This window comes from Mauremys reevesii, unplaced genomic scaffold (genome assembly GCF_016161935.1).
Source record: "Mauremys reevesii isolate NIE-2019 unplaced genomic scaffold, ASM1616193v1 Contig61, whole genome shotgun sequence".
NCBI classification, from domain to species: domain Eukaryota; kingdom Metazoa; phylum Chordata; order Testudines; family Geoemydidae; genus Mauremys; species Mauremys reevesii.
In genome coordinates, this window is record NW_024100875.1 from 20,106 (window position 1) to 43,410 (window position 23,305).

General features: G+C 40.6%; 1 protein-coding gene across 1 annotated transcript in view; it reads left to right on the forward strand.

The window, feature by feature from the left end:
* The window catches only part of LOC120394495 (SH3 domain-containing kinase-binding protein 1-like), a gene marked incomplete at its 5' end in the record, with an annotated part of 47,611 nt that overhangs the window by 19,014 nt on the left and 5,292 nt on the right, over window positions 1–23,305 (forward strand). Inside the window, 3 exon segments of the mRNA XM_039518720.1 lie at window positions 11,274–11,383; window positions 15,502–15,627; window positions 17,380–17,651. Coding sequence (XP_039374654.1) covers window positions 11,274–11,383; window positions 15,502–15,627; window positions 17,380–17,651 — 508 coding nt within the window.

Consider the following 23,305-nt stretch of genomic DNA (forward strand, 5'->3'; position numbering starts at 1 on the left):
CTGTGCCACCAAATAGCATATAATGATGTGATACAAGTATGCTAGCACTGTTAACAAGGAGTGTGATGTGATAAAAGCACAGATTTTAAAAAATGGTATCATGAGATAACTAGTAAATGTTGTTTAAGAACAATTCCTGTTCTCTTCCTGAACCATTACAGACTTTTTATTTTTTGAGGTGGGACTAGTAGGGAGAACAGAAGCAAATACAAAGATCACCCAGTGACACTGCACACAAAAATAAACAAATCACATTTGCAAAACATTGCATAAGGTTTTAGCCACTGAGCTGCTAGTAACTTTAATGGAAAGAACTAACTGAGTCTAAGGATAGACTAATGTGAATACTTAAATAAATTTATTGGATAAAGTAAAGTATACTTAGATAAGTACAACCCGATAGGGTCAAACGAGCATGACACCTACAAGACATGTCTTTCTAGCCCTTTAGAGTTCATATTAAAAAGTATTAACTTGGGAATGAAAGGTGACCCAGCGATCATAATTTACTTGGATTTTCAAAAAGCTATTGATCAAGGAAATAAAAAACCACCTCATAGAGGGCAAAGTTCTGTGATGGATTAAAACTTTGTAGGCTAAAATGAGTTGCAGTGAATGACTGCTCCCTACACTGGAGAGGGATTACCTGCTCAGGGTTTAATATGGATCAGTGTTATTTTATAGATTAATAATCATTCATGAGAGGAAGGGACAGTAAATTGGTGAGATTTTGTTGATAATAAATTGTTAGTAAAAATGTTAGAGAATTGAGAGATGGATTTAAAAGCACTGACTGGTTGGGCAGCACGCAGTCAGAGTGAATTAAATTGGGATACATGTAGGGTAGTGAACATTGCCCAAACTGCCTTAACTTTATAATACAGTAAAACCTGCCAAGAGCGACCACTCATCAGCGTTAGCAAAAGTGGTCACTTGTAAGAGGTGGTCTCTCTTCAAAGGTTTACACACAAGAGAGCAGGAGCGTTCTGGCCTCTGCAAGTAGTTGCATTGACAGGTGGTCTGTCTTCAGAGGTGGTCACTAAGGCAGGATTTATATGCTGATGAGCTCTGAGGGGAGAGGACAGCCCCCAGCTGCTTCCTTTTCCCCTTTTGCTTCAAATAAAGTGGGAAGGAGGTGGATCTAAATACCATCATCTTCTCAGCACAGACCCACGGTAGGGCTCAGTACTGTAGAAAGCATGCAAGCAGAGGCAGTAGCTCTTGTAGGAGTAGTCTTTGAAGAAGAGGGAACCTAAGTGGCCGTTCTAACAGCTCTTGCATACCCATTTCACTGTAATCTTGGTCACTGGGTTACTTTCCATTTCTATGATAGCCTAAACAGAGCTGTTCTGGGGCACTGAGAACGCCCTGCAGGAGGAGGAGGAGGAGGAGGAGGAGGAGCACTGCAGTAGCCAATCATATATGGCCTACCTTGGTTTAAGGATGCTACTAAGTGCTAGTGCACAGGGTGGTGCTTCAGCACGGTCCTGGCCCCCCTGGCACTGGGAATTTTGAAACCTTTCTAATCTGCACTGGGGGCACTCCCACTCTCAGTAAGGTTCTGCTATACTCCATGTCAGACAGGTGTTGAGTATTAGCACACAAATTATAACTGAGTTGCCATTGCTTGAGCTTCACTAGATTGATACTGTACAGTCAGTTAATGTATGTCAGAAAGTTAATTTTAAATAGATGCCAAAGAGCAAAGGGGCTCGTTTTCACTAGCAAATTGTATTGAGTTGGAAGTTAACCTTGAAAAGTTAGCTAAGTTGATGCTGACCACAACTTTGCAGTCTGTATAGTCAGGGACACATCACGTTCTACATGGAGTTAGATGGTCATGGATAAACCCTAGGCTCATTTGGGTTTATCCATTACCTGTCTTGTCCCTCTCTACACAGACTGAAAAGTTGTGGTCAGGATCATCTTAACAGGACTCCTCAGGGTCATATTCCAACTTGATGTAATTTGCTAGTGAAAACAAGCCCCCAAGGTATGCAAAATAAATTGCTTATCTACAGTCATAATGAAGTGTGAGATACTAGTTAATGGAATATGTTTGATTTTATGGCTGTCTCTTTAATTCAGTTCAGTAAAGTGGAGGATTGGTTTTTACAGCTATTGCCACCTCGCTTACAAAATATAATATTTTAGTTAGTTACAGTAAGGAACATGAAAAACAAACCATTCGTCTTTCCTCCTCACTACTTGTTTTTTTTTTCCTCCCTCTCCCTCCTCCCATTTTTAGTGATGCCTTTCTTTTCCTTTCCACTCATATTTATCAAGCTTTTCCCATTTACATCTCTTTACCATGGGTAACTCTTCTTCACTTGATGAGGGTAAGGCTTTTTTCCATCTCTTTTCTATCCTGATATTTACCTTCGCTAAGAATTAATAGCATGCATTCTGTGGAACTACTGTTGTGCATTTTGGTGATACATATTTTCTAATTGCAAATGGGTAGATAGTGGACTGTGATGGAAAATATTGCACTATAATATTGCAACAGAAACAATCATTTCTTATAAACCCTCTCTATGGAATTTGATTGGGTTATCTGATATATATATGTTTTATGCATACACTATCAATCAACACCTGGTTTCTGTTTATCAGGTCTTTATATTCAAATGGTGCCATCATAAAGTATAACACATACATTTCATTGTGGCATCATTGCATATTACACAATAGAAGGACCATTTAGTAACATCTTTGAACTATTATCGCGTCTGAAGTAGAATATATAAAGTGAGGTTGTCAAAAACACTCATTGACTTTCAGTAGACTCATGTACCTAAGTCACTAAGGGTTTGCCTGCATGGGAAATATTTCCAGTTATACCAGTATAATGTATATAATTTCATCTGTGGATACTCTTATTCCAAAATAAAAGTGGCCTGCTTCATCTGAGTTTAAACCAATTCCAAACCAACATAAGCTAAAGCAGAAAAAGGCACTCTTATATCGTGTTACAGACCTCCTGGGGCTTGGACTCTGTCTGTTCCCCTTCTTGGAAGTGGGACACTATGGTCCAGCCACCCTGGTCTTCCAACAGTTCCCAGGAGCTCAAGCACACCCTTTTCCCAGAGCTCAATCCTCATGGGCATTCTAGTTTATAATTTAACCCTTGATTGTCTTAGGCCAGGTCTACACTACAGACTTATACCCATATAACTAAGTTGCTCAGGGGTGTGAAATATCCACACCGCTGAGCAACATAGTCATACCAACCTAACTCCCTGCATAAACAGCACTATGTTGGTGGGAGAGCTTCTTCCATTGACACAGCTACCCGCTCTTGGGGAGGTGGATTAACTACACCAGTGGAAGAGCTCTCTTCTGTTGGCGTAGAGCCTCTTCATTACAGCACTACAGCAATGCAGCTGCATCAGTGCAGCTGCGCCAATTCAGCGTGATAAGTGTAGGTCTGCCCTTGACTTTGGATTTCTAAATCATTCACTCTTTACTTTACACAGCACAAGAGATATATACAGGTCAATGCAAACTAAGATACCCTGTGGGCAATTCTGTGCATCAATTTCCTCGGTACTCTTAAGCATTCTTAGAGATTTGGTCAGTGTTTTTTCAGAGTTTCACGTCCCCTCTCCTGGACCTCACTCGTTCTGCTCAAGCTTCTCTTCTGAAATCAGAGACTCCTTCCACTCCTGCCCAAGCTCCCTTTGCATTTCTCACCCTACCACTCTCTGTGGTTTTTAAAGCCAGCGCTAATATCTTGGTTCTTTGCTCTTATTTTCCTTCCATTCTGCACATAAGGTGGAAAGAACTAGTTTTTCACCTTGGTTGGAACAACCCCATTGTTCTGTTAGGGTAGGTATTCAGTTGTTGATGGTCCTCAATGATTGTCCCATTCAGAAGCAGACACCCTGGCACCAGTCCCCCTCTCCTTACCACAAGAAATATGATGCAAGAATACAGCAAAGTCAGCCATATGGGCATAAACATACAGAGGGGCCATAGCATCAAACAGAATTCACACAGTGTACATAGACAGGTCTCCCAAACCACCACAACTGGAATAAGAGTGTCACCAGGGAAGTTATACTGGTATAACTATAGTGGTTTAAATTCACACCTTGTATATATGGCAAAGGACCAGTACAAGGTAAGGCATTTTTTCTTAAAAATTCCACCCATAGTTCCTAGATCCTGGATCAATAAACATCAGTCTACTAGCTCTCAAAAATATGATCTATTTTATAATCATGATAATTTTTGAGGGCTAGTAGATTGACAAAATAAAACTGTTAGCAGATTTGGTAATTTAAAGGATAAAGCTCTAATTCTGAAAGTCTTATGGATTTGAACTATGTCATTTAAACTGTAGTCTGCCAGTAAATACTGTTAAAATATATAGAGCAGAATCACACAATAATCCACACAAAATAGTAGTCTCTGTACCTCCCAGCAAATAATGGACTGCACGTAAACAGTATTGCCAACCCCAAATGTTCAAAAATCATGAGTCACGCTCACCAAAAATCATGAGATTGGCTTTAAAATCCATGAGATTATTTACAAATGATACATTTGGTTGGGTTTTTTTAATATGCCTTCTGCTTTTTGAGCCTTCACTGGGAGTCACATTTTGACGCCTTCTCCACAGCAACAAGGGCTAGAAACTTACTTTTACTTTAAGAATGAAGGCTAAAATAATCACAAATCCACTTGACTCCAGGAGCTGGGGCTTTAAGGAAAACCATCATTATCATGATACTCATGACAAAATCATGAGAGTTGGCAACACTGCGCACAGTTCATGCATGCATCTAAGAGAACACAATCTGTTTCAATGTTTATCCTGTCTTTTTATACCCTTTGCTCTGTAGGATATTAGCTATCTCTAATATTACTAACAAAAGACACCTAAGTACTCATTGATTGCTGTTGAAAAATGTATCACTGGCATGAGATTAATTAAGAGATATTCTATAAGGTAACAGAAGAAAGCTCTTTTTTCAGAGCTATGGGGAGATCTGATCTTGAAATATAGTAAATCAGTAGTTCTCAAATTATGGTCTGAGGAACACCTGCTAGCGAGTGATGGAGAGCTGACTGGCACATGCTGCCAGCTCTTCTCCTTTTTTCCCCACATGCTAAATTGCATTAAGACAGTTAAAAATACACTTATAAGCTGTTTTCCTCATAATGAATATCTAGTTGCCACAGTGCTGATATACGTTCATAAATGGGAGGGGAGATGATCAGTGTGATTGTGGAAGGGAGGGGAAGTGGCAATGAAATGATTTCCCTCATAAGATATGGTTCACACTATGTAAAAAGTTAGAGAACCCTTGAAGAAAGAGTTATGAAACAGGTAGTCCTGTGTTTAAATCCCAGGTAAGCCATTAGCTCATTTTGTGACTTCAGGCAAATAACTAAACCCCTTTGTTCCTTGGCAATCTGTAAAACTTGGAAAAAGTACTTCATTGAATACCAGATGCTGAGGGCAAAATGAGAGTTATAATGAAAAGAGAAATCCGCCTTCGGTTGGCATCCCCCAAGACAATGCTATACATATTCATTCTAACGAAGTTATACGAAGCAGCCAGAATTAATAGAATTGCGTGGTGCATTAAGCTGTAATACTTATGTTAGCTAACTGAGGATTACCCATAACCATAGCTTTAAATTGTAAATATTGTAAGCAGGGAGATAATAATAGCCCATGAAATAATTCATTAACTCCCTAGCCATACAGAGCAAGGAAAATGTGGTAAAACAGAAATGTAAACCACTCTCCATGTGTGTCCAGTTGTCTAAAAGCAACATACCCATTTCTTCTAGCTTAGCTCAGTTTTCTTGACCTCTAAATACTTGCTTTGCATCTTTAAAAGTAAAAACTTGATGAAAGCACTGACCCAGAGCTTTGCAGGGTACCATACGGCAACTTTCAGCATTCAGTTTTCAGTTATCCAGGATTCAAGATAAAATCTGAAAAGAGCTATTTACTTTAGAAAATAAAGTCATCTAATTACTGTCTAATGGAGCCTTTTGTATCCAAATCCTTTGTACCAAAAGCAAGAGACTGAGTTGGCAGAAGTCTCACATACAATCCATGTTATTCTAAATGCAGTAGATTTAGAAACAGGAATCCTTCCTGATAAAATTGAATGAATCAGATCTGAACTGGAGTTCAAATGGAGTCAGTTTGCATTTTTTCAATATGGATCAGTGTCTGCTACTCTGACGCATGCTAAGAAACCAATGCGGGACTCCTTTCCAGAGCAAGTACTACTCAGGATGAGTAAAGGGTTGGATAATCTGGCCTGTTGTATAGAAATACATAGATAATAATCTTAGTTTTCTCAGAGTCCTTAACAATACTTAGGTTCTTTATTTTTTTAAATTAAACTGTATTTACTGTATTTGCATTAACTAACATACAACAGATTTCATTAATCTCTATCTCATCCACCATATATGGACTTTTCATGTTTATTTTCTTTCAAGATTTCAGTATTCATGATACTATAAAAATATGGATTCTACTATCGATCACTTGTCATTATTAATTTTCAAGGTGAAATCACTTTGCCTGTTTCTTCCAAAGCACCAAAGAGCTGAATCCAAAAGAAGAAGAAAAACAAAAAAACAAAAAAACTTATGAAACAAGCTTAAAACCCTCACCTATTTCTTGTCAACTCAGCAATTGTAAAATTGCTTAATGACTTTTTTTTTTCTTTCTGAGGAAAAAAATCCCTTGCAGGCTAAAAACTTATATCTTAATTTTTTTCACCTGGATCTGTTTTGAAAACAATAACATTTTTACATGCACACACTCCTTAGAAAATATTGTAATGGGAAAACTACTATTGATTTCCATGCCAATTTACCTGAGAATATTTCTTGCACAGCTGAGTGTTTTTTTCATTCTAACCAACTATGCTAGGACAGCAAGCAGAACACTTTAAAGAAGATTGTGCTGCATTAGTACACTGCCACAGGGTGGCTGGCCCTGTAAATGAAACAGGGCTGGTGTCAGAGCAGGTGCTCCCAGTTTGGCCAATTAAGAGAGTGGGGAAGCACCTCGGGCTATAAAGGGTCAGGGAGAAAGTGGGGGAGGGGGAGTTGAGACCCAGTTTAAGAGAGACCTGGAAGTTTGGAGACTGGAGGCATTGTATTGGGAAAGCTGTAGAGAGCAGAGGGCTCTCTGCAGGCCCTCCCTGGTGAGAGGGAGGGATTATCAGAAAGCCAGTGGTGGGGCTGGCCTGCTTCAAGAGCTAGTGCCAGCTGGCTGAAAAGGGCTGAAGTCAGGAGTCGGTGCGGTGGCTAGTTGGTCACTCTGCCAGAGCCTGAGCCAGGACTCTGAAAGGGCTAGGGAGCCAGTGGAGGTGCTAGCTTGCTCACCTTCATGAGGCAGAAAGCCATGGCCAGAGAGAAGGTGGGAAAGACCTGAAGGCTGAGAGCAGGAGACGGCTGTGTGAGGCCTATTGGCTCTCTGAGCCAGAAAGCTGCAGGTGGAGGGCAATGGAGGGTTGAAGGTTGTGAGTGACCTGTGGTGAGGGACACCAGAACCACACCAGAGAGCTGGGGTGGGACACTAGGGCTCTACTTAATATTGTGTCTGGACTATGGATGTAGGACTGGGTGTTTTGACTTATTTTGTTATGGTTTATGTTCCCGGGGCTTTCTTTTATCATCAGTTAACCCCACAAGGGCCAACTGTACTCAAAAAGACTGTTTAGACTATTTCTGAGGAATTTGAGAGAGGGAAACTGAGGCAGGTGCATGTGTCATGCTACAGCCTGCTGCAGGAGGGCACTCCAGGCGGGCCTGCTTTATCACATACACTAAGGGACTATTCTGTTCTGGTCTTTCTTCCTGTGTCTCACTGAGTCTAATGCATTACTATCCTCAGTAGTGAAACATTAATGTTGGTGCAGTTATTTATCTTTATAATAGTTATTAGCGAGTTTTCAGTTAAGGAATTTGAAGATTTCATCTGAGTCTTAAGTGAAGCCTACTGCCCTGATCTTGGTTGGTGTCAGACTAGAGAAGGGAGGGGCTTCTTGTGAGAAGAATTTGATTGTTTGCTTCCACGGGCTGCTGAATAGCCTGCAGCCCAATTAGCAAGACTTTGGATACAGTCACTGCTTCCTTTTTCTGTTATGGCATCCCACGTTTCCCAGAACCAGGGAGGTGTACTGTACTCTGACGTAAAACCCCCAAATATAATCTTCCTTAGCTATCTATAAATTCTGTTTTATAATCACATGCCTGCATTAGCATTTAATGCTGTCATTTCTGCACACCCCTATATAATGTGTGTACAATATATATCTCGTAAAGAGGAAACCTAGCTAAGAACATTGGGAAAAAACACTGTAGCATCATATATCATTGGCAAGAATAATCAGAAAAATAAGCCGTGTAAATAAGAAATTGACCCTAACTGTACAGCATTTCTACACTGTGCATTCATACACCAACTCTGCTACCACTGAGACCTGGCTTTAGTTTGAGCAACTGAAGTCTTTGTTTTTCTTGTACCAATGTAATCAATTATTAATATAATTTGTTCTCTCTGTGTGTGAATAGTACTTTAGGGTCTGACTCTGAAGTGCTGATCACCTTGGAAAGGGAAGGATTTGAAAGAGATACAAAAAGTCTAAATAAGAAGATCAAAAAAAGGGCAAGGGAGTTCTATAAATGAGTTTGCTATTTAGACTTGTACAAGTAAGGGTCCTTCTCTTTGGGCTCTGACTTATACTTTAATAGGATTTTATTTATAGTGTCAGTTGGGTTTTTGCAATCTCACCAGTTTGGCAACATATAAGAGAAGTTAAATCTTTCCACCCTGTGCTCTCTTCTGTATTTCTCTGTTATAGTCTGTATTTCTCATATAGGTTGTTTTGAACTATTTTTCTAGAGACCAGCTGTAGATTCAGAAACCTGAAAAACTGGGCTATTGCTAAAACCCTTCCATCTATTTCTTGTTAATAGAACCTTTTCACAGAACAAAACTATTATATTATTATGGACAAAACTATTATAAAGCCCATCCAATTTTCTTAATAGTCTTTTTCATTCAGATGCTCACAGCTCTTACTGACTTCAGTGACACATTCATTCAGTTGCTGAATTTGACCCATATGTTTTTACATTAAAATGAACGAAATGTGAATGTTTGATTACTCTGATCAAATCTAGAAACATACATCTGATAATAATTCATGAGTAGGATCAGCAATACTACACTTAAAAAATGGAGAGAGCTGACTTCATCAAATGTAATCCTTTTATATACTAACCAGCACTAATGTCCTCCTTTTTCATTGGTTGCTTTCCATCCTACTCCAATTACCTGTAGTATGAAATTATCTTTTATAAGAAAAAAGGAGAGAACAGTGGCGTTTTGGACAAAAGTCACAAGACAGAGAACAGTGAAGCTGTCGGTGTGTTTTCTTGGTTCAGTGGTGGAAGAGATGGGAGTCAAGAGGGTCAGAATTTACCTTTATTCCCCATCTTTAAAACTTAGGGCAGTGTTGTAAATAGTGGTTAAAACAAATGTCATGGGTTTTAATTCAAGTTGGGCAACTCATTAACTGTGTGATCTTAGGCAAGTCATTTAACCTCATCATCCCTTATTCACTTCAGCTGGAAAACTGGATAGAAGTGGGGGATTACTGAAAATCAGATGGCACATTTGAACTAAGATTTCCAGAGAAAATAAATTACACCCAAACAAAAAGCAGCACTAGCAGGCAAAGGATAGGTTTCAGATATATGTTGGCTGGCTGGACTTTTAAAGTTTAATCCATGCTCTTCTACAGTGGCCCATTGCATCACCTGACCTTTGCAAAGATGAACTTGTAACTTTAGACTGTCCGATCCTGAGTGGCAGAATGTGTAACATGCCACAGTGGCAAGGCTAAGATGTAGGTTAGAAGAACCATCAAAAGATGCACTAAAGGCATATTCATTAGAGGACGGGCAGTTATTTGTTGTGTGTAGAAAGAGTTATTCCTAAAATGTTGTAAAATTCAGAGGTGAATAACCTTTAGACCATAAGAGGGTTATTGAAAGTAGTGTACATACCTTCCTTAGGGATTCTGCAGGATATTAGTGCCTCAGAGATACACAGTTTAAAATCTAGATCCCATTTAACTCCCAGCCACCAAATCCTCTAAGTACCTGAAATCAGTTTGGCTCTCCTACTTAATGTGCTACAGTTTATCCATATAATGGGTCTTTATTTTCTATTACCTGTCACTTTAAGGAGATTACCCTTGTGTATTCTATCAACATAGCTTGATCTGCAGAAGATTAATTGCTCCTTTTACCAGGTCTGAATAAAGTCCCATTTAACTCTTTGGTATATATATTTTATGAAGGATTTGTAGCTTTTGGTTCGCAGCCAATGCATTTTTTTAATCGAGCTTATTCTTGAATCACATATTCCAGTAATTTGATAAAACAGGGGGACCGGAGGGGTGATATATCTATCTCATACACAAATGCAGTAGAATATCTTAAGTTGAGGTGGCTGAAACAATATTTGTTTATGAAACAAAACAGACGAATGATATTGAATCAGATGATTCAAATGTGTTCAAGAGCAGTAATATTCCTTCAGATGTCATATCCCTTCAGTACTAGCATGTGGCTGGATTCAGTAAACACTCCATCAATATGTTTCATGTCACATAAAGCCAAGCCAGGTTCCTATTCTTTGAATCTACTTACCCTGGGCCCTGTAGAGTTTTAGGAGTCTACTGAGGTATTTTCTTTTCATTGTTATAATAGGTGTCAGTTAGTGATCATTATCAAATGCTGTAGTGCAAGTCTATAATTGGTGATACAAACGTTGGAAGAATGTGCATACTATTTTCTGCCTCAAATTATTCATAGAAAAATAATTAGCCGCTCTAGCAGTAACAAGGTAATTTTGCAGCTGCATTTTCTGTTTCACATGAGTGAGCCAGAGTTTTGTCCTTCAGCTGTAATTGCACTGCTAGGCAAAAAAGGCTCCTATACTCTTTCCATGCCTGATTATAACTGAGCCAAAAGAACAAGCGTGCATGACAGAAGTTACAAGTACCTACATTTCAGCTGCCCTAGATTTTTTTTAGTTACACAGGGGCAGCTAAATTATAAAAAAATAAAAGAAGCAACATGATGTAATGGGGACTTAATTTCTTTGAGATTTACCAAAGGCAGGAATTTTGTTTTGCCTTTAATATAAGTTTGTATTGTTTCTCTTAGAGAATGATTCTCAGAATTGACTCAATGTAATCTTTGTTTTTAAGATCTGGAAGGTTTTGACTCTGTAGTACCAGTTGCTGAGAAGCTCAATCATCCAACTACAACCAGACCAAAAGCTACTGGCAGACGACCTCCATCCCAGTCACTCACATCTGTATGTTCATTTTTTCTTCCTTTTTTTTTCAAATTACTTTCTGAATTTTTTTTTCTTGGTAAGTATCCGTGTTATTCAATCCTTTCATTTATGCTTGGGCAGCTGCATCACACATACGAATGAGGTGCTGGAGGTGCCTCTCAGGGAGCCCCTTTTTAAGAGTATGCCATAATTTTGAATATACGTTTAAGAACATTCCCTGTCTAAGAAAGAGTTTCACCCACTCTCTGGATACTGCTAGATCATCCCCACCAAGCGTGAGTGGGGCTCATAAAAATACTTCTTAAAAGTTTTTGGAATAGACCAGATTCCACTTTAGCTGTCAAGTACTTTTTAAAAGTTTCCCCAAGGACAATATTCCTCGGTCTTTTTAGGGGGTTTTCAAAACTGCCCCACTGTCAAATTATACAAGTTGAATTCTGTGCTATATTGGCAATAAACACATTATGTTTTTACAGGAACAAAGTATCAACATTTCTAGCAAAGTGAACTTAATGTGCTGTTTCTTTGCCAAATGGTATTGCCTTCTTTCTTGATTGTTATGATTACAAAAGCATTTTTATTTAAATGGTAAATCAAATAAATATACTGAAGTCCCTCACCCTTCCTCTTTGCAAACATATGCATCCCTGGAAAATGGAGATTTTTCACAGACTAAGGGGAATGTCTTTGTATAAGCCTCTTGTTAAGGTATGGCCTACTCATAACTGACACACACACTCTATATATGTTGCTGTAATAACATGCCAGTTGCAGTTTTTCTGCATATTAAGTCATACTTTTCAATTTTATTATCCAGGCACCTGTAAGATGTTTGCATGTTTTTCTCTCATACTTTTCTGCCTCTTCTATAAGAGCTGTTATTCTTGACTCATAGTTACTGTGAGAAACTCAAATTTCATCTTTTTTTTTCCCACAAGAAAGAAATAGAAAGGGCAATTGACATAAAACTCCATGTCTTATACATCACTTGCACATCAACTATGACTTTTAGGAAACTCTTGTTCAACAAGTTACACCCAATAAACAGTTTGTCTCAGATGAAGGAATCTAAATGACCTGTTGGTTGTGCCCGGGGTCACTATTTAATAGATCTGAAAACCCAAAAGACACTTCCTGACATCTCCAGATACTAAACATGTGACTGGTATAGGTCACAGCCAGATAAGTTCAGGAGCAACAACAATTAAAGAAAATGAAGAAATGAAAATTAAAGACAGGAAAAGATGGAATTGAAGGGATTGAAGAAGGGGAAAGGAAGAATTTCAGTAGCTACACATGAATTGTTTCCAGTTATAATATAATAATGTAATGTATAATAATGTAATGTAATGATTTCCTAATAACAGGCCTTCCCTCACTTATCATGTACCCATGCAAGTACTCACAATGATAAAAAGACAACCTATCCACTATTCATACATCCTGTTCAATTCTGTTACCAAGCAACCCACTAGCTGCAGTTAGCTCTAAATAATGTATTTGTGTTTACTTTCATCCAACAACCAATGACCCAAAGGACCCAGATGTGTATCAGGGCCAGATTAATTTTGATAGGGGTCCAGGTCTGTTATAGTTTTGGGAGTCCCTCTTTGCATATTCAGTTTCTTTCCGTCATTGTTTTACCACCACCTCTGTCCAATGCCAAAGAATCAGTTGTTAAATTACCTTGGTTATTTCAGTTTTCTTTTTTTACCATATGTGATATGGTAAAGCTGAATTAAAGTTAAAATGAACAAAACCATTTTAATTTGGGGCCATCACTAGTAGTAAGGCTTTAATTACCTAATTACCTATAGCAATGATATTCAGTTACATTGTCTGATGAGCCAGATAAGGCAAAGTCCAAATCTTGGTGGGCCAAAGGGCTCTTCAGATGTTTGCTCTGTAGTGAAACTGCCACTGGCCAGGGCTCACAACCTTTCAAGAGTGGTGTGCCCAATTGTATTTACTAATCTCAAAATAAAAGGTTGAGTGAGCCAGTAGGCAACAGTGCAACAAAATCTTTCAAGCAAATAATTATTTAGATTCACTGTAATGCTATTAACACAGCATGCTATTTATATTAATTCTATTGAAACTGAAATTAAAATTATAAATTAAACTCACTAGGAATGAAGGAACATCTAACTTTCTTTTCCTTATTGTCTGAATTTTGACACTTGCACTATCTTTTTTTAAACTTCTGTGCAGCATGTAATCACATGAAAGTATGTCAATTACTTACTCAGATGTTGTATAACGAACTATCTGAGTAAGCTCCTGATTAAAAGTGTACCACTGTAAGTAGAAATGTATCAGCGGATTGTAGCTCTAATGTGTTTAAATGTAAATGAAAAGTTTCTACATTAAATACATGCCATGACCGTCAATAGAGGGAAAATAAACTGAAGTGCATCTGCACAGAACCCATCAGTTCTGCCACCTAGTGACCTGAAGAAGAGCTCTGTGTCAGCTCCAAACCTTGTCTCTCTCACCCATAGAAGTTGGTCCAATAAAAGATTTGCCTTACTCACAGTCTCTCTCTAATATCCTGGGACTAACACAGCTACAACATACATCTAGTGCCCCCATCAATACTGCCCTCTAGCACCCCCCGTCGGCTGTGCCTCCTCCCCAGCCTCACCTCTGCTCCTACTGGGCCGTCTACTGCCCAACTCCCTATCAGTTCTGCCCTCTAGCACCAACCCCGTCAGCTGTGCCTCCTCCCCAGCCTCACCTCTGCTCCTACTGGGGTTCTTCATCCCCCTTTTCCAGGCCAGAGAGGGCTGCAGCAGAGTCCCCTCTCCCCCTTCCCAGCAGGGTTCTTCACCTCCCTCCCTCTTCCCTGGTCAGGAGTTACAGGGTCAGAGAGGGAGGAACAGAAAAGCCATCCCTGCTTGGGAGTGGGGGCTGGGGGTGCAGTGGAAGAGCGAGTGAAGCTGCCCAATGCTGCAGAGCTCTTTATGTTTCTTCCTCTCCTCCTGTGAGCAAGGGCATCCCTCCCTTCCTGTGAGAATAGGCCAGGTTCCTGAGAGGAGAGGGTGCGGGGGGTCTGCTGAGCTGCTCTGATTGGCTGCTGCTTTCCAGGAAGTGTGAAGGAACATGACTGCCAATTGAAGATGCTATAAATGATATATCAATATCTAGCTCTATAATTTTGCTGCCTCTATAGGCCCTGCATTTATCCAGCCCTTAATGTATGAAGACATAGTCCAGACTACAAGCTCCACATAATAGATCTCCCTTTCATCTGTTAAAATACCATTGAGAGGGAGTAAAGCTATCTTTTTCAAACTTCTCTGAATCTGTTACATAGCTCAAATTGTGCCCAGCTTCCTGGTATGTGACCAATATCATTTTGCTATTTTAAAAAAAAACAAAAGATTTGATAATGCACAAATGCTCAATCTTTTGTATAATTTTCATTTTTTGTTTTTGCATGTCGGGATGTCTAAATGAGAGTGTGCTATGGCTAACACTAATGTCTCATGTTCATATGCTGGAAAAATAAAGTGAAGGGAAGGTGAATGGCTTATCGTGGAAATAAAAGAGAACAAAAACGGAAGGTTACATTACTTAAAATAAATCTAAGAGCCAGTTTGTGGTTGACTCTGTGCAAGACGCAAAGTGTGCGAGGTCAGGGGGCAAAGGATGCGATGGATTTTCCCCTCTTCGTTCTCCTACACAGAAGCGAGACACAACATGGCTTTGGAATGCAGGTGTTGTGTACAGATAGCAGCACTAACCTCTCCAAAAGTAGTAGAGTGAGGCCTGCACCTGACCAAGCCAAATGCACCCTCTCCCAGTGTGGTGGAACAGCAGCATACACACCTTATTAACCTCAGGGAAATTCTGCCTCATTAAACAAAAATTCTTCTGGGGGGCAGGAAGGCGCTGTGCACCCTCTTCTGAACAAAGAGTGCCCCTAAATTGCAATATAGCCATTACGCATTTCTCATTTCAATACTGATTTTTTCATTTGCCACCCTTTAAAACAAGGTATTAATTAAAACAGAACCTTCCTTTTGAATTATAAGTTGTCTTGTATAACTTTTGATATTATTTGCTATGTAATTTTCTTCTTTTAAAAGTAGTCTAGAATGAAAATATCTGGTTTTACTGTTTTGCCTATCTAGTCCTCCCTTTCAAGTCCTGATTTCTTTGACTCACCAAGCCCTGAAGAGGAAAAGGAAGAACATGTGTCCATTATACATAAAGCAACTGAAGTGTCAAAGAAAACAAAGACTGTTACAATATCACAAGTAAGTTAATCAGACTGTTTTGATTACTCTGCATCTGCTAACTTATCCTCATGTACATTGTCATCTCAGTAACTGAGCACCTCAGGGTAGTTAGTTTTAAAAAATACATATACTGTAATACTTAAGGATTGTCCTACAGTGAAACACAAGATGTAGGCCTAGTCTACGCTAGAAAAGGTTTGCCCTTACAGCTAAGTATAGCTAGATGGACAAATCCTCCCACTGTAGACACCTTTTATACTGGCAAAAAAGTGTGTCCCCCAATATATCTTATATCAACTCCCTGAGCAAAATAAGCTGTACTAGCAACACTTTTGTCGGTATTACTGCATCTATTCTAGCACTTTTGCTAGTATAAAAAGGTTGCTAAAATCATATCCCTAAGCAACATTACTATACCACAAAAGTTTCTAGTGTAGACCTGGCCTTAATAATTAAAGATCTGAGTTCTGTTTGAAGTTAGAAAAGTTACTAAATCTCTCTTCACTTCATTTTCCTTTCTGCTTACATATTAGACGTGTTGTCTATATGTGTAACATTTTATCTTTGCTTTGAGAGCCTCAGAGGAAAAATCTTATAGAAATACAATGTATTATTTATGATTATTAAATATTGACCTCAATCAAGGTTTCATCAACGCAAATGACCCTATTATCTGCCTCAGCTATGGTACTCCAGTCAGTCAAAAGCCCAACCAAAGAGGTAAATCTGGCACCATGTCCTTTAGACTGTCAAACTCTGGCAATTGCTGACTCATTGGAAACCAGTTCCAGAGGTTATGAATCCCTATTGGGAATAGCTTATGGATATCTAGAACTCAAGAGCAAAAGCCATCAAACCACTAGAATTAAATCTGAAAGGGAGAAGAGGATGAGATAATTGAGTTCCAAACCATTTATGATTTTAAATATTGGTACCAAAACTTTAAATGGTACTGGGTGGGTGAACAGTCGTTAGTGTAGAACATGTCATATTGATAATATATTGTCACTGTAATCTAGAGAAAATGGAACCATGTTAATAATGAATATAGACATCTGTATTTACTGCTCTAAACTATCTTACTGTTCTAGCTAAACTTCACAAGGGAGCTGTGGAGGACTATTGTCAAGGTTTTAGGCACCAAATTTCATTTAACTTAAACATTTGTTTTGTTCTGATTCTAGTTCTCTGGATCCTAAATGTATGAAGCACACTTCTAGAGGAAAAAAACAAAAACCCTAGCATGGTCTGGTGGATATCAAACTGGGAGACAGGAGACATGGGTTCTATTACCTCTACCACCTTTTGAGACACGTTGTGCCTGTACTTCTGTTTCCTCTTCCACTCTTTGTCTTATCTGCCAAGGGCTTGTCCACATGTAGTTTTTGTACCCCTTTCACTAAATCGGTTTAGAAACAGACATATATAGTTTATTCCTGTAAAAATTATGTAGAAGCACTTTTAAACTGTTGAAACCTGCCCACAACAGGGATTGTACCACTCTAAATTGGTATAAAATTTTTGTGTAGGCCAGCCCTCAGTCAATGATGGGCTGGGCTGAGGGTCCCTGGCAGGCTCAAGCTTAATATTGTGAGTGTTCAGAAAGACAGATTTGAATAACAGTGGAGTATCATATCCATTGTGCCATATTCAAGCATGTAAAGGTTCCAACCAAACCCATCAGCACGACGGCAGGAGAGTAAAATATACCTAATACTGAGATGTGCTTCCAATTCAGGCAACTTAATATTCATTGTTTTTTATTGACAGGTGTCTGATAATAAAACTTCATTGCCTCCAAAACCAGGGGGTTTGACTAGTGGGAGTAATATACAAGCATCATTATCCTCCTCATCCTCACCTGCACTTCATTCAGTTACTGTGGGAACAACAGGCCATAGGTCAAATTCCCCGTCTTTGTTCAGTACTGAAGGAAAGCCAAAGACTGAGCTCTCAAGCCAAGGTCCGGCAGCCTTGGAGGAGCTGAGGATACAAGTTAAGGAGCTAAGAACTATCGTTGAGACAATGAAAGACCAGCAAAAGTAAGCATTAGAAACCACACCATCCATTCGAAGCATCTTTACTGTGCTTCGTACCAATCTTTTCCATATAATATGTGTTTGTGTGTGAAATTCCTTTGATCTTCATGAAGACAAAAAGATTTCATGAAGACAAATAGATGTTGAGAAAAAAAAAAACACTGATACAGTCAATCTGATAGTTTGTAATAGCTTCTCTGGAGCTATGTCGTTTTATCATATAAGTACATGTTTACCTGGACTTTTTAAAAAGCTGAACTGTAGAGGTTAAGGATAGAGGTTATACTGTCTAATATATCAGTGGCCATTTAAAGGACTCAAATATGTTGATCTGAAAGCTGAGAAGCATTTCTAGTGGGCTTTTATACAAAAATTCTTCAGTAGTTGTTAAATTGTTAATACAATTGCCCGGAAAGCTGCTCCTCCAAATGATTGTGTCACAAGTGACGGGATTTGAGAGGGTCTGGAGCCCATCTAACCATGATGTGAGACACTCCAGCCCCCATGAAGTTCAGCCCTGCCATAAGCCAGCAGAGCCTCTCCATCCTGCTTGCAGTGTTCTCACAGGAGGGGAGGGAGGTGGAGGGGGAGGGAGCAAAGAGCACAGCAGCCCAGCATGGCTCCATTCCTTCTGCCCCACTTGCCAGCATGGTGCCTCTGCTCCTCACTGCATCCCCCTGCAGCACCTGGGCAGGGAAGGGGCAGAGAGAAGTGAAGAGTCTGTGGGAAAGGGGAGATGAGAAGGGATGCTGCTGTATACCCCCAGGCCTGGGAAAGGGGAGTGAAGACCCCAGGAGGAGCAGTGGTGTGGCTGGGGGGGAGGCTGAAATGTGGGAATGGGGACTGATGGAAGTGGGGGCACTGAACTGATGGTGCAGGCTAGGGTGTGCTGCTGGGTTTAAGGAAGTGGAGAAGTCCCGGGAAGGAAGAACAATTAAAATAAAAATGAATTTTTTTAGCTATTTGGACAATTACGAGATTTTTTAAAATAATTTATTGTAACTACAGGATAATGTATATAGTTACACAGTTAGCGAAATTACACAAAGAAAGAATGGTCTAAAATTATTTGTTAAATACTTTGAATGTGAATGAATTATTTAAAAAATAATGCTTAGGGATTATAAGTATCATTATTGCACTGAAATACAGAAAGCGCTAAAAGATGGTTGATGTTGTAAACATATTCATGTAGCTAGAGATCTTTGCAGCTCACATAAATCTATATTGAAAAATAATTAGAAAACTTGATCCATAGTGAGAGTGCTTTGTGTTCTTCTTCGAGAGGTGTCCCTATGGGTGCTCCACTGTAGGTGTCAGTGCGCCCAGTGCCATTGTTCGGAGATTTTTACAGCAGTACCCATATCGGCCACACATGCACAGAGCCTGCCTCACATACCAGTCTTGTCTTAATAGTGTGCATGCACAGCCGAACTCTACAGTCCCTGGACGGAGTCGGACCTACAGCAGACTCATTAAAACTTTTTCTCTTACCCATTCTACATCCTTTTCCCCCTTAGTTTAGCACTCTAGTTACTAGATAAATTCATCCCTTTAAAAAAAAACAACAATTTATTCCAACCTTGTTTCTCTCAGCCTCCAGCCGACGCTAATATGCCTGGGCTCCCCAGGATTTAAGCGGTGAATTACGTGCAGGGACGCCATCCCTATCTCGGATGGTGACTCCCAGTGTATAAAATGCCTGGGGGAGTCCCACATTCCTCAAAAATGTTCCAAATTAAAATCCAGGGCACGTAAAGACAGAGAACTCCGAATGAAAATGATTCTTATGCAGAAGTCACTCGTACCTGCTTCTGACCCATGTACGGGCTCCTCAGTGAACCACAGCCCTCCCACCTCCAAAAAGGACAAAAAAAGAAAACACCTGCCTCCCTCACCCAGAAGGCAAACATTGGAAGCAAAAAGATCGCTGAGCAGATCTATTTCTTCTATGCAGACCTTCCTTTGATGCACCAGTTCCCCTGGCATCGCACTAATTCCGCCTCTGGCTGCGTCGACAGTGCAAGCTCCCGGTGCCGAGGCTTCAAGTTGCCTGCCTCTCTTATGGCACCGTCCAGCACTGCAATGGATACGATGCCAGCACAGATGACCTTGCCGGAACAGACATCGGCTGCGCTTTCCTCCACGGCATCTCCAACCTCAGCACATGCATTGAGCACTATGGTGCAGAGAACATCGGTGCTGAATGACCCTACAGTGCCGCAGGCGCTCCTAATGGAGGGTTTATCTCACACAGGCTCTCCGGCACTGCAGTTCATTCATTCACCGGACCTATAGGTGTCACCTAACCTACAGTCACCACTACTTGACAACTATTTTTCTCCGGACATTCGCATGCAGTCTAGACAGCTGTCTCTGGCTGTATCTCACTTTTCTAGTGATGAGGAAGCCATAGTGCAGGGAGACTTTTCACCCTACCAGTTCTCCCAGTCACAGAGCCAAATCACCACTTGTCACAGAAAATCTAGGTCTTTGTTCATCAAAGACCTCCCTCCCTGGTATACAAACCCGTGGATGGCACCATCTATGCCCTTCCTCGGTCAGTGGCAATACTGAGGTCCATGGGCACCATATAAGTGATTCCACTATGATCGCCAAGATGCCAAAAATAGAAACAATGCCACTTTGCCACCACCAGTGCATACAACTACAAATGAGACAAAACAACAAGCTGTTAATCCACACTTCAATGAACACGCTACACATGCTTCCCCAACCCTTGTGGAACCCGTATCAACACAGGATGAAGCTATACTGCCTCCCCCACCAACTCTGTTGGATGATTTCTTAAAATTTCAAGACCTCTTCAAAAGAGTCGCCAACGAGTTGAGAATTAATCTGGAGGAAGTTTCTGAAAACCAACATGAGTTGACTGACATCCTGCAACCTTCCTCCACATCCAGGATTGCCTTACTTATAAATCCAGCCATTATGGATCCTGCCAAAACCATATGACAGACACCAGTTACTAGCACATCTACCTGTAAGCGAGCTGACGGGAAATATTGTATTCCTTCCAAAGGGTCTGAGTTCCTTTTTACTCACCCAGCACCAAACTCATTGGTAGTAGAGGCAGATAACCAAAAGAACAAACACCAGTTCCCAGGTCTACCCCAACTGATAAAGACAGTAAAAGGCTGGACTTGCTTGGTCGTAAAGTGTATGCTTTGCCCACATTACAATTCCAGATTTCTAATTATGCAGCCGTTCTGGCAAAATATGACCAAAAACCCATCAGTTTAAAGCCATAGTCTCTGAGGGACAAATTGTCTCCTGTACCACAGTACAAGCTGCGCTTGATGTTGCTAATACAGCTGCAAGGTCCACTGCTACAGCAGTCATGATGCGTTGAGCTTCATGGTTTTCATTGTCTTCTTTTCCTCGCAAGGTTCAGAATACCATCGAAAATCTCCCTTTTGATGATGAAAAACTATTTGCCATAACACCAACAATGTGCTTCACTCCAGGAAGGACTCGAGAGCAACATTACAGTCTCTCGGTATCCAAACCCTTGCAAATAGGAGGAGACAATATAGATACCAACCTTATCAACATCCATGCCACCCAACGTATACCCAACAAAGTCATAGATCATATGAACAACAACATCAGTGACCAAGATATCAGTGTCACTGCACCAATTCATCGGCTCCATGTCAACCCTCTCCCACTAATAAGCAAACTTGAAGGTGTGATTGAGGGTATAGAATACATCATCCCTACTTCAGTTCCCATTCCCTTTCTGTCTCCCCCCGCCATACCCTGTCCCTTTTCAGGGACCCCTCTCACAACAACTGTTCCACCAAGAGGTGCATCACCTCCTCTAATTAGGAGCAGTAGAATCAGCGCCTGACCAACACAGAGGAAAAGGGTTCTATTCCCATTACTTTTTAACACAAAAGAGAACTGGGGGATGGCGACCCATTCTTGACCTCAGATGCCTCAATAAATTCGTTAAATACATTTTTTTAAAAAATGGTGACTCTTGCAACCATAATTCCAGCACTGGAGCAGGGAGATTGGGTTTCAGCCCTCGACCCATAGGATAATTATGTTCCTGTGGCCATACATCCTGCTCACAGATGTTTTATTCACTTCGTTCTGGGCTCACAACACTACCAGTACAGGATCCTACCTTTTGGCCTCTAGACAGTGCCTCATGTCTTTTCCAAACTCCTCGCAGTCATAACAGCTCATCTCAGAAGTCAGGGAATCATAATTTTTACTTACCGCGACAACTGCCTTTTCAAAGCCAGGACCCTCCAAGAAGCCATTCAGTCCAATGTTTCCATGCTCTTGGCCTGCAAATGTACAAAGAAAATCTTAACTCACTCCCACCCAACAACTGAAGTTCATAGGAGCACATTTCGTCTCACGCAAAAGAATAGCATCTCTCCCACTCCACCTTTTTCATACCATCAACCTTTTCGTTCCCAAGCTGTGCAACAGTCCACAAGTGGCTGCACGAGCTTGTCTACAACTCCGAGGCCACATAGCCTCTTCCTTTTGTAGTCAGGAATGCTCACCTCTTCATGAGGTGTTTCCAAAGCTGGATTCCACTGTCTACAGACAAATGTCCATGGTCTGAACAAACTTTTATATGTACCTCCCAGAATCAAGGACTGCCTCCACTGGTGGACATTGCCTCACAAACTTTGCTCTGGGATCCCCTTTCTACAGGAAATCCTGTTGGTTGTCATAACTACAGGCGCATCCCCTACAGGATAGGGAGTACACGTGCCCCAATATACTGCCATGGGGCTTTCGTCTCCTGCCGAGACGTCCCTTCACATCAACATGTAGAACTCTGAGCGATACATTGCCTTCATATTCTATGTAAACAGGCAAGGGGGAGGGGCAATCCCACTCCCTTTGTACAGAAGCAATGAAACAATGGAACTGGTGTCTCAGACACAGTGTCTGAATATCATTTGCATACTTACCTGGCTCTCTCAATACCACTGCGACAACTTCAGCAGAAGATTTCTCATAGACCACAAATGGGAAGTAAATGAGGATATAGTACTAGACATTTTCCACACATGGGGATACCCAGCTACAAATCTTTTCACAACTGCAGCAAACAAGAAATGCCCAAGACTTTGTTCCAGAGCGGGACTAAGCAAACACTCCTCGGGGGATGCTTTCATGTTCCCATGGAACACTGACCTAATGTATGCATTTCCCCGATACCACTCATACACAAATTATTGATAAAAATATTAACAGACCAAGCCAGGGTAATAATGGTAGCCCCATATGGCCCAGACAGGCATGGTCCCCTTTCCTTACCAAGATGTCGTTTTCCGCACCCATCCCACTACCCTCCACCCGACTCTCTTGTCCCAACAACATGATCTACTACTCTACCCCAATTTAATCATGTTTCACCTCAAGGTTTGGCTCCTTCATGGCTCTGTCATGCCAAGCGAACTTGCTCGGAGCAGGTCTGAAATGTACTCCTTCATAGCACAACAAATTCTACATGCACCACCTGCCTTCATAACTGGATAAGATTTACACACTGGTGGGCTGTCACAAAAAACGCTCCTTTTTTCTGCGCCTCTTCCGCTAATCCTCAACTATCTGTTAGAGATTAAACTCTCTGGACTCTCCCTGAGTCCCATCAAAGTCCA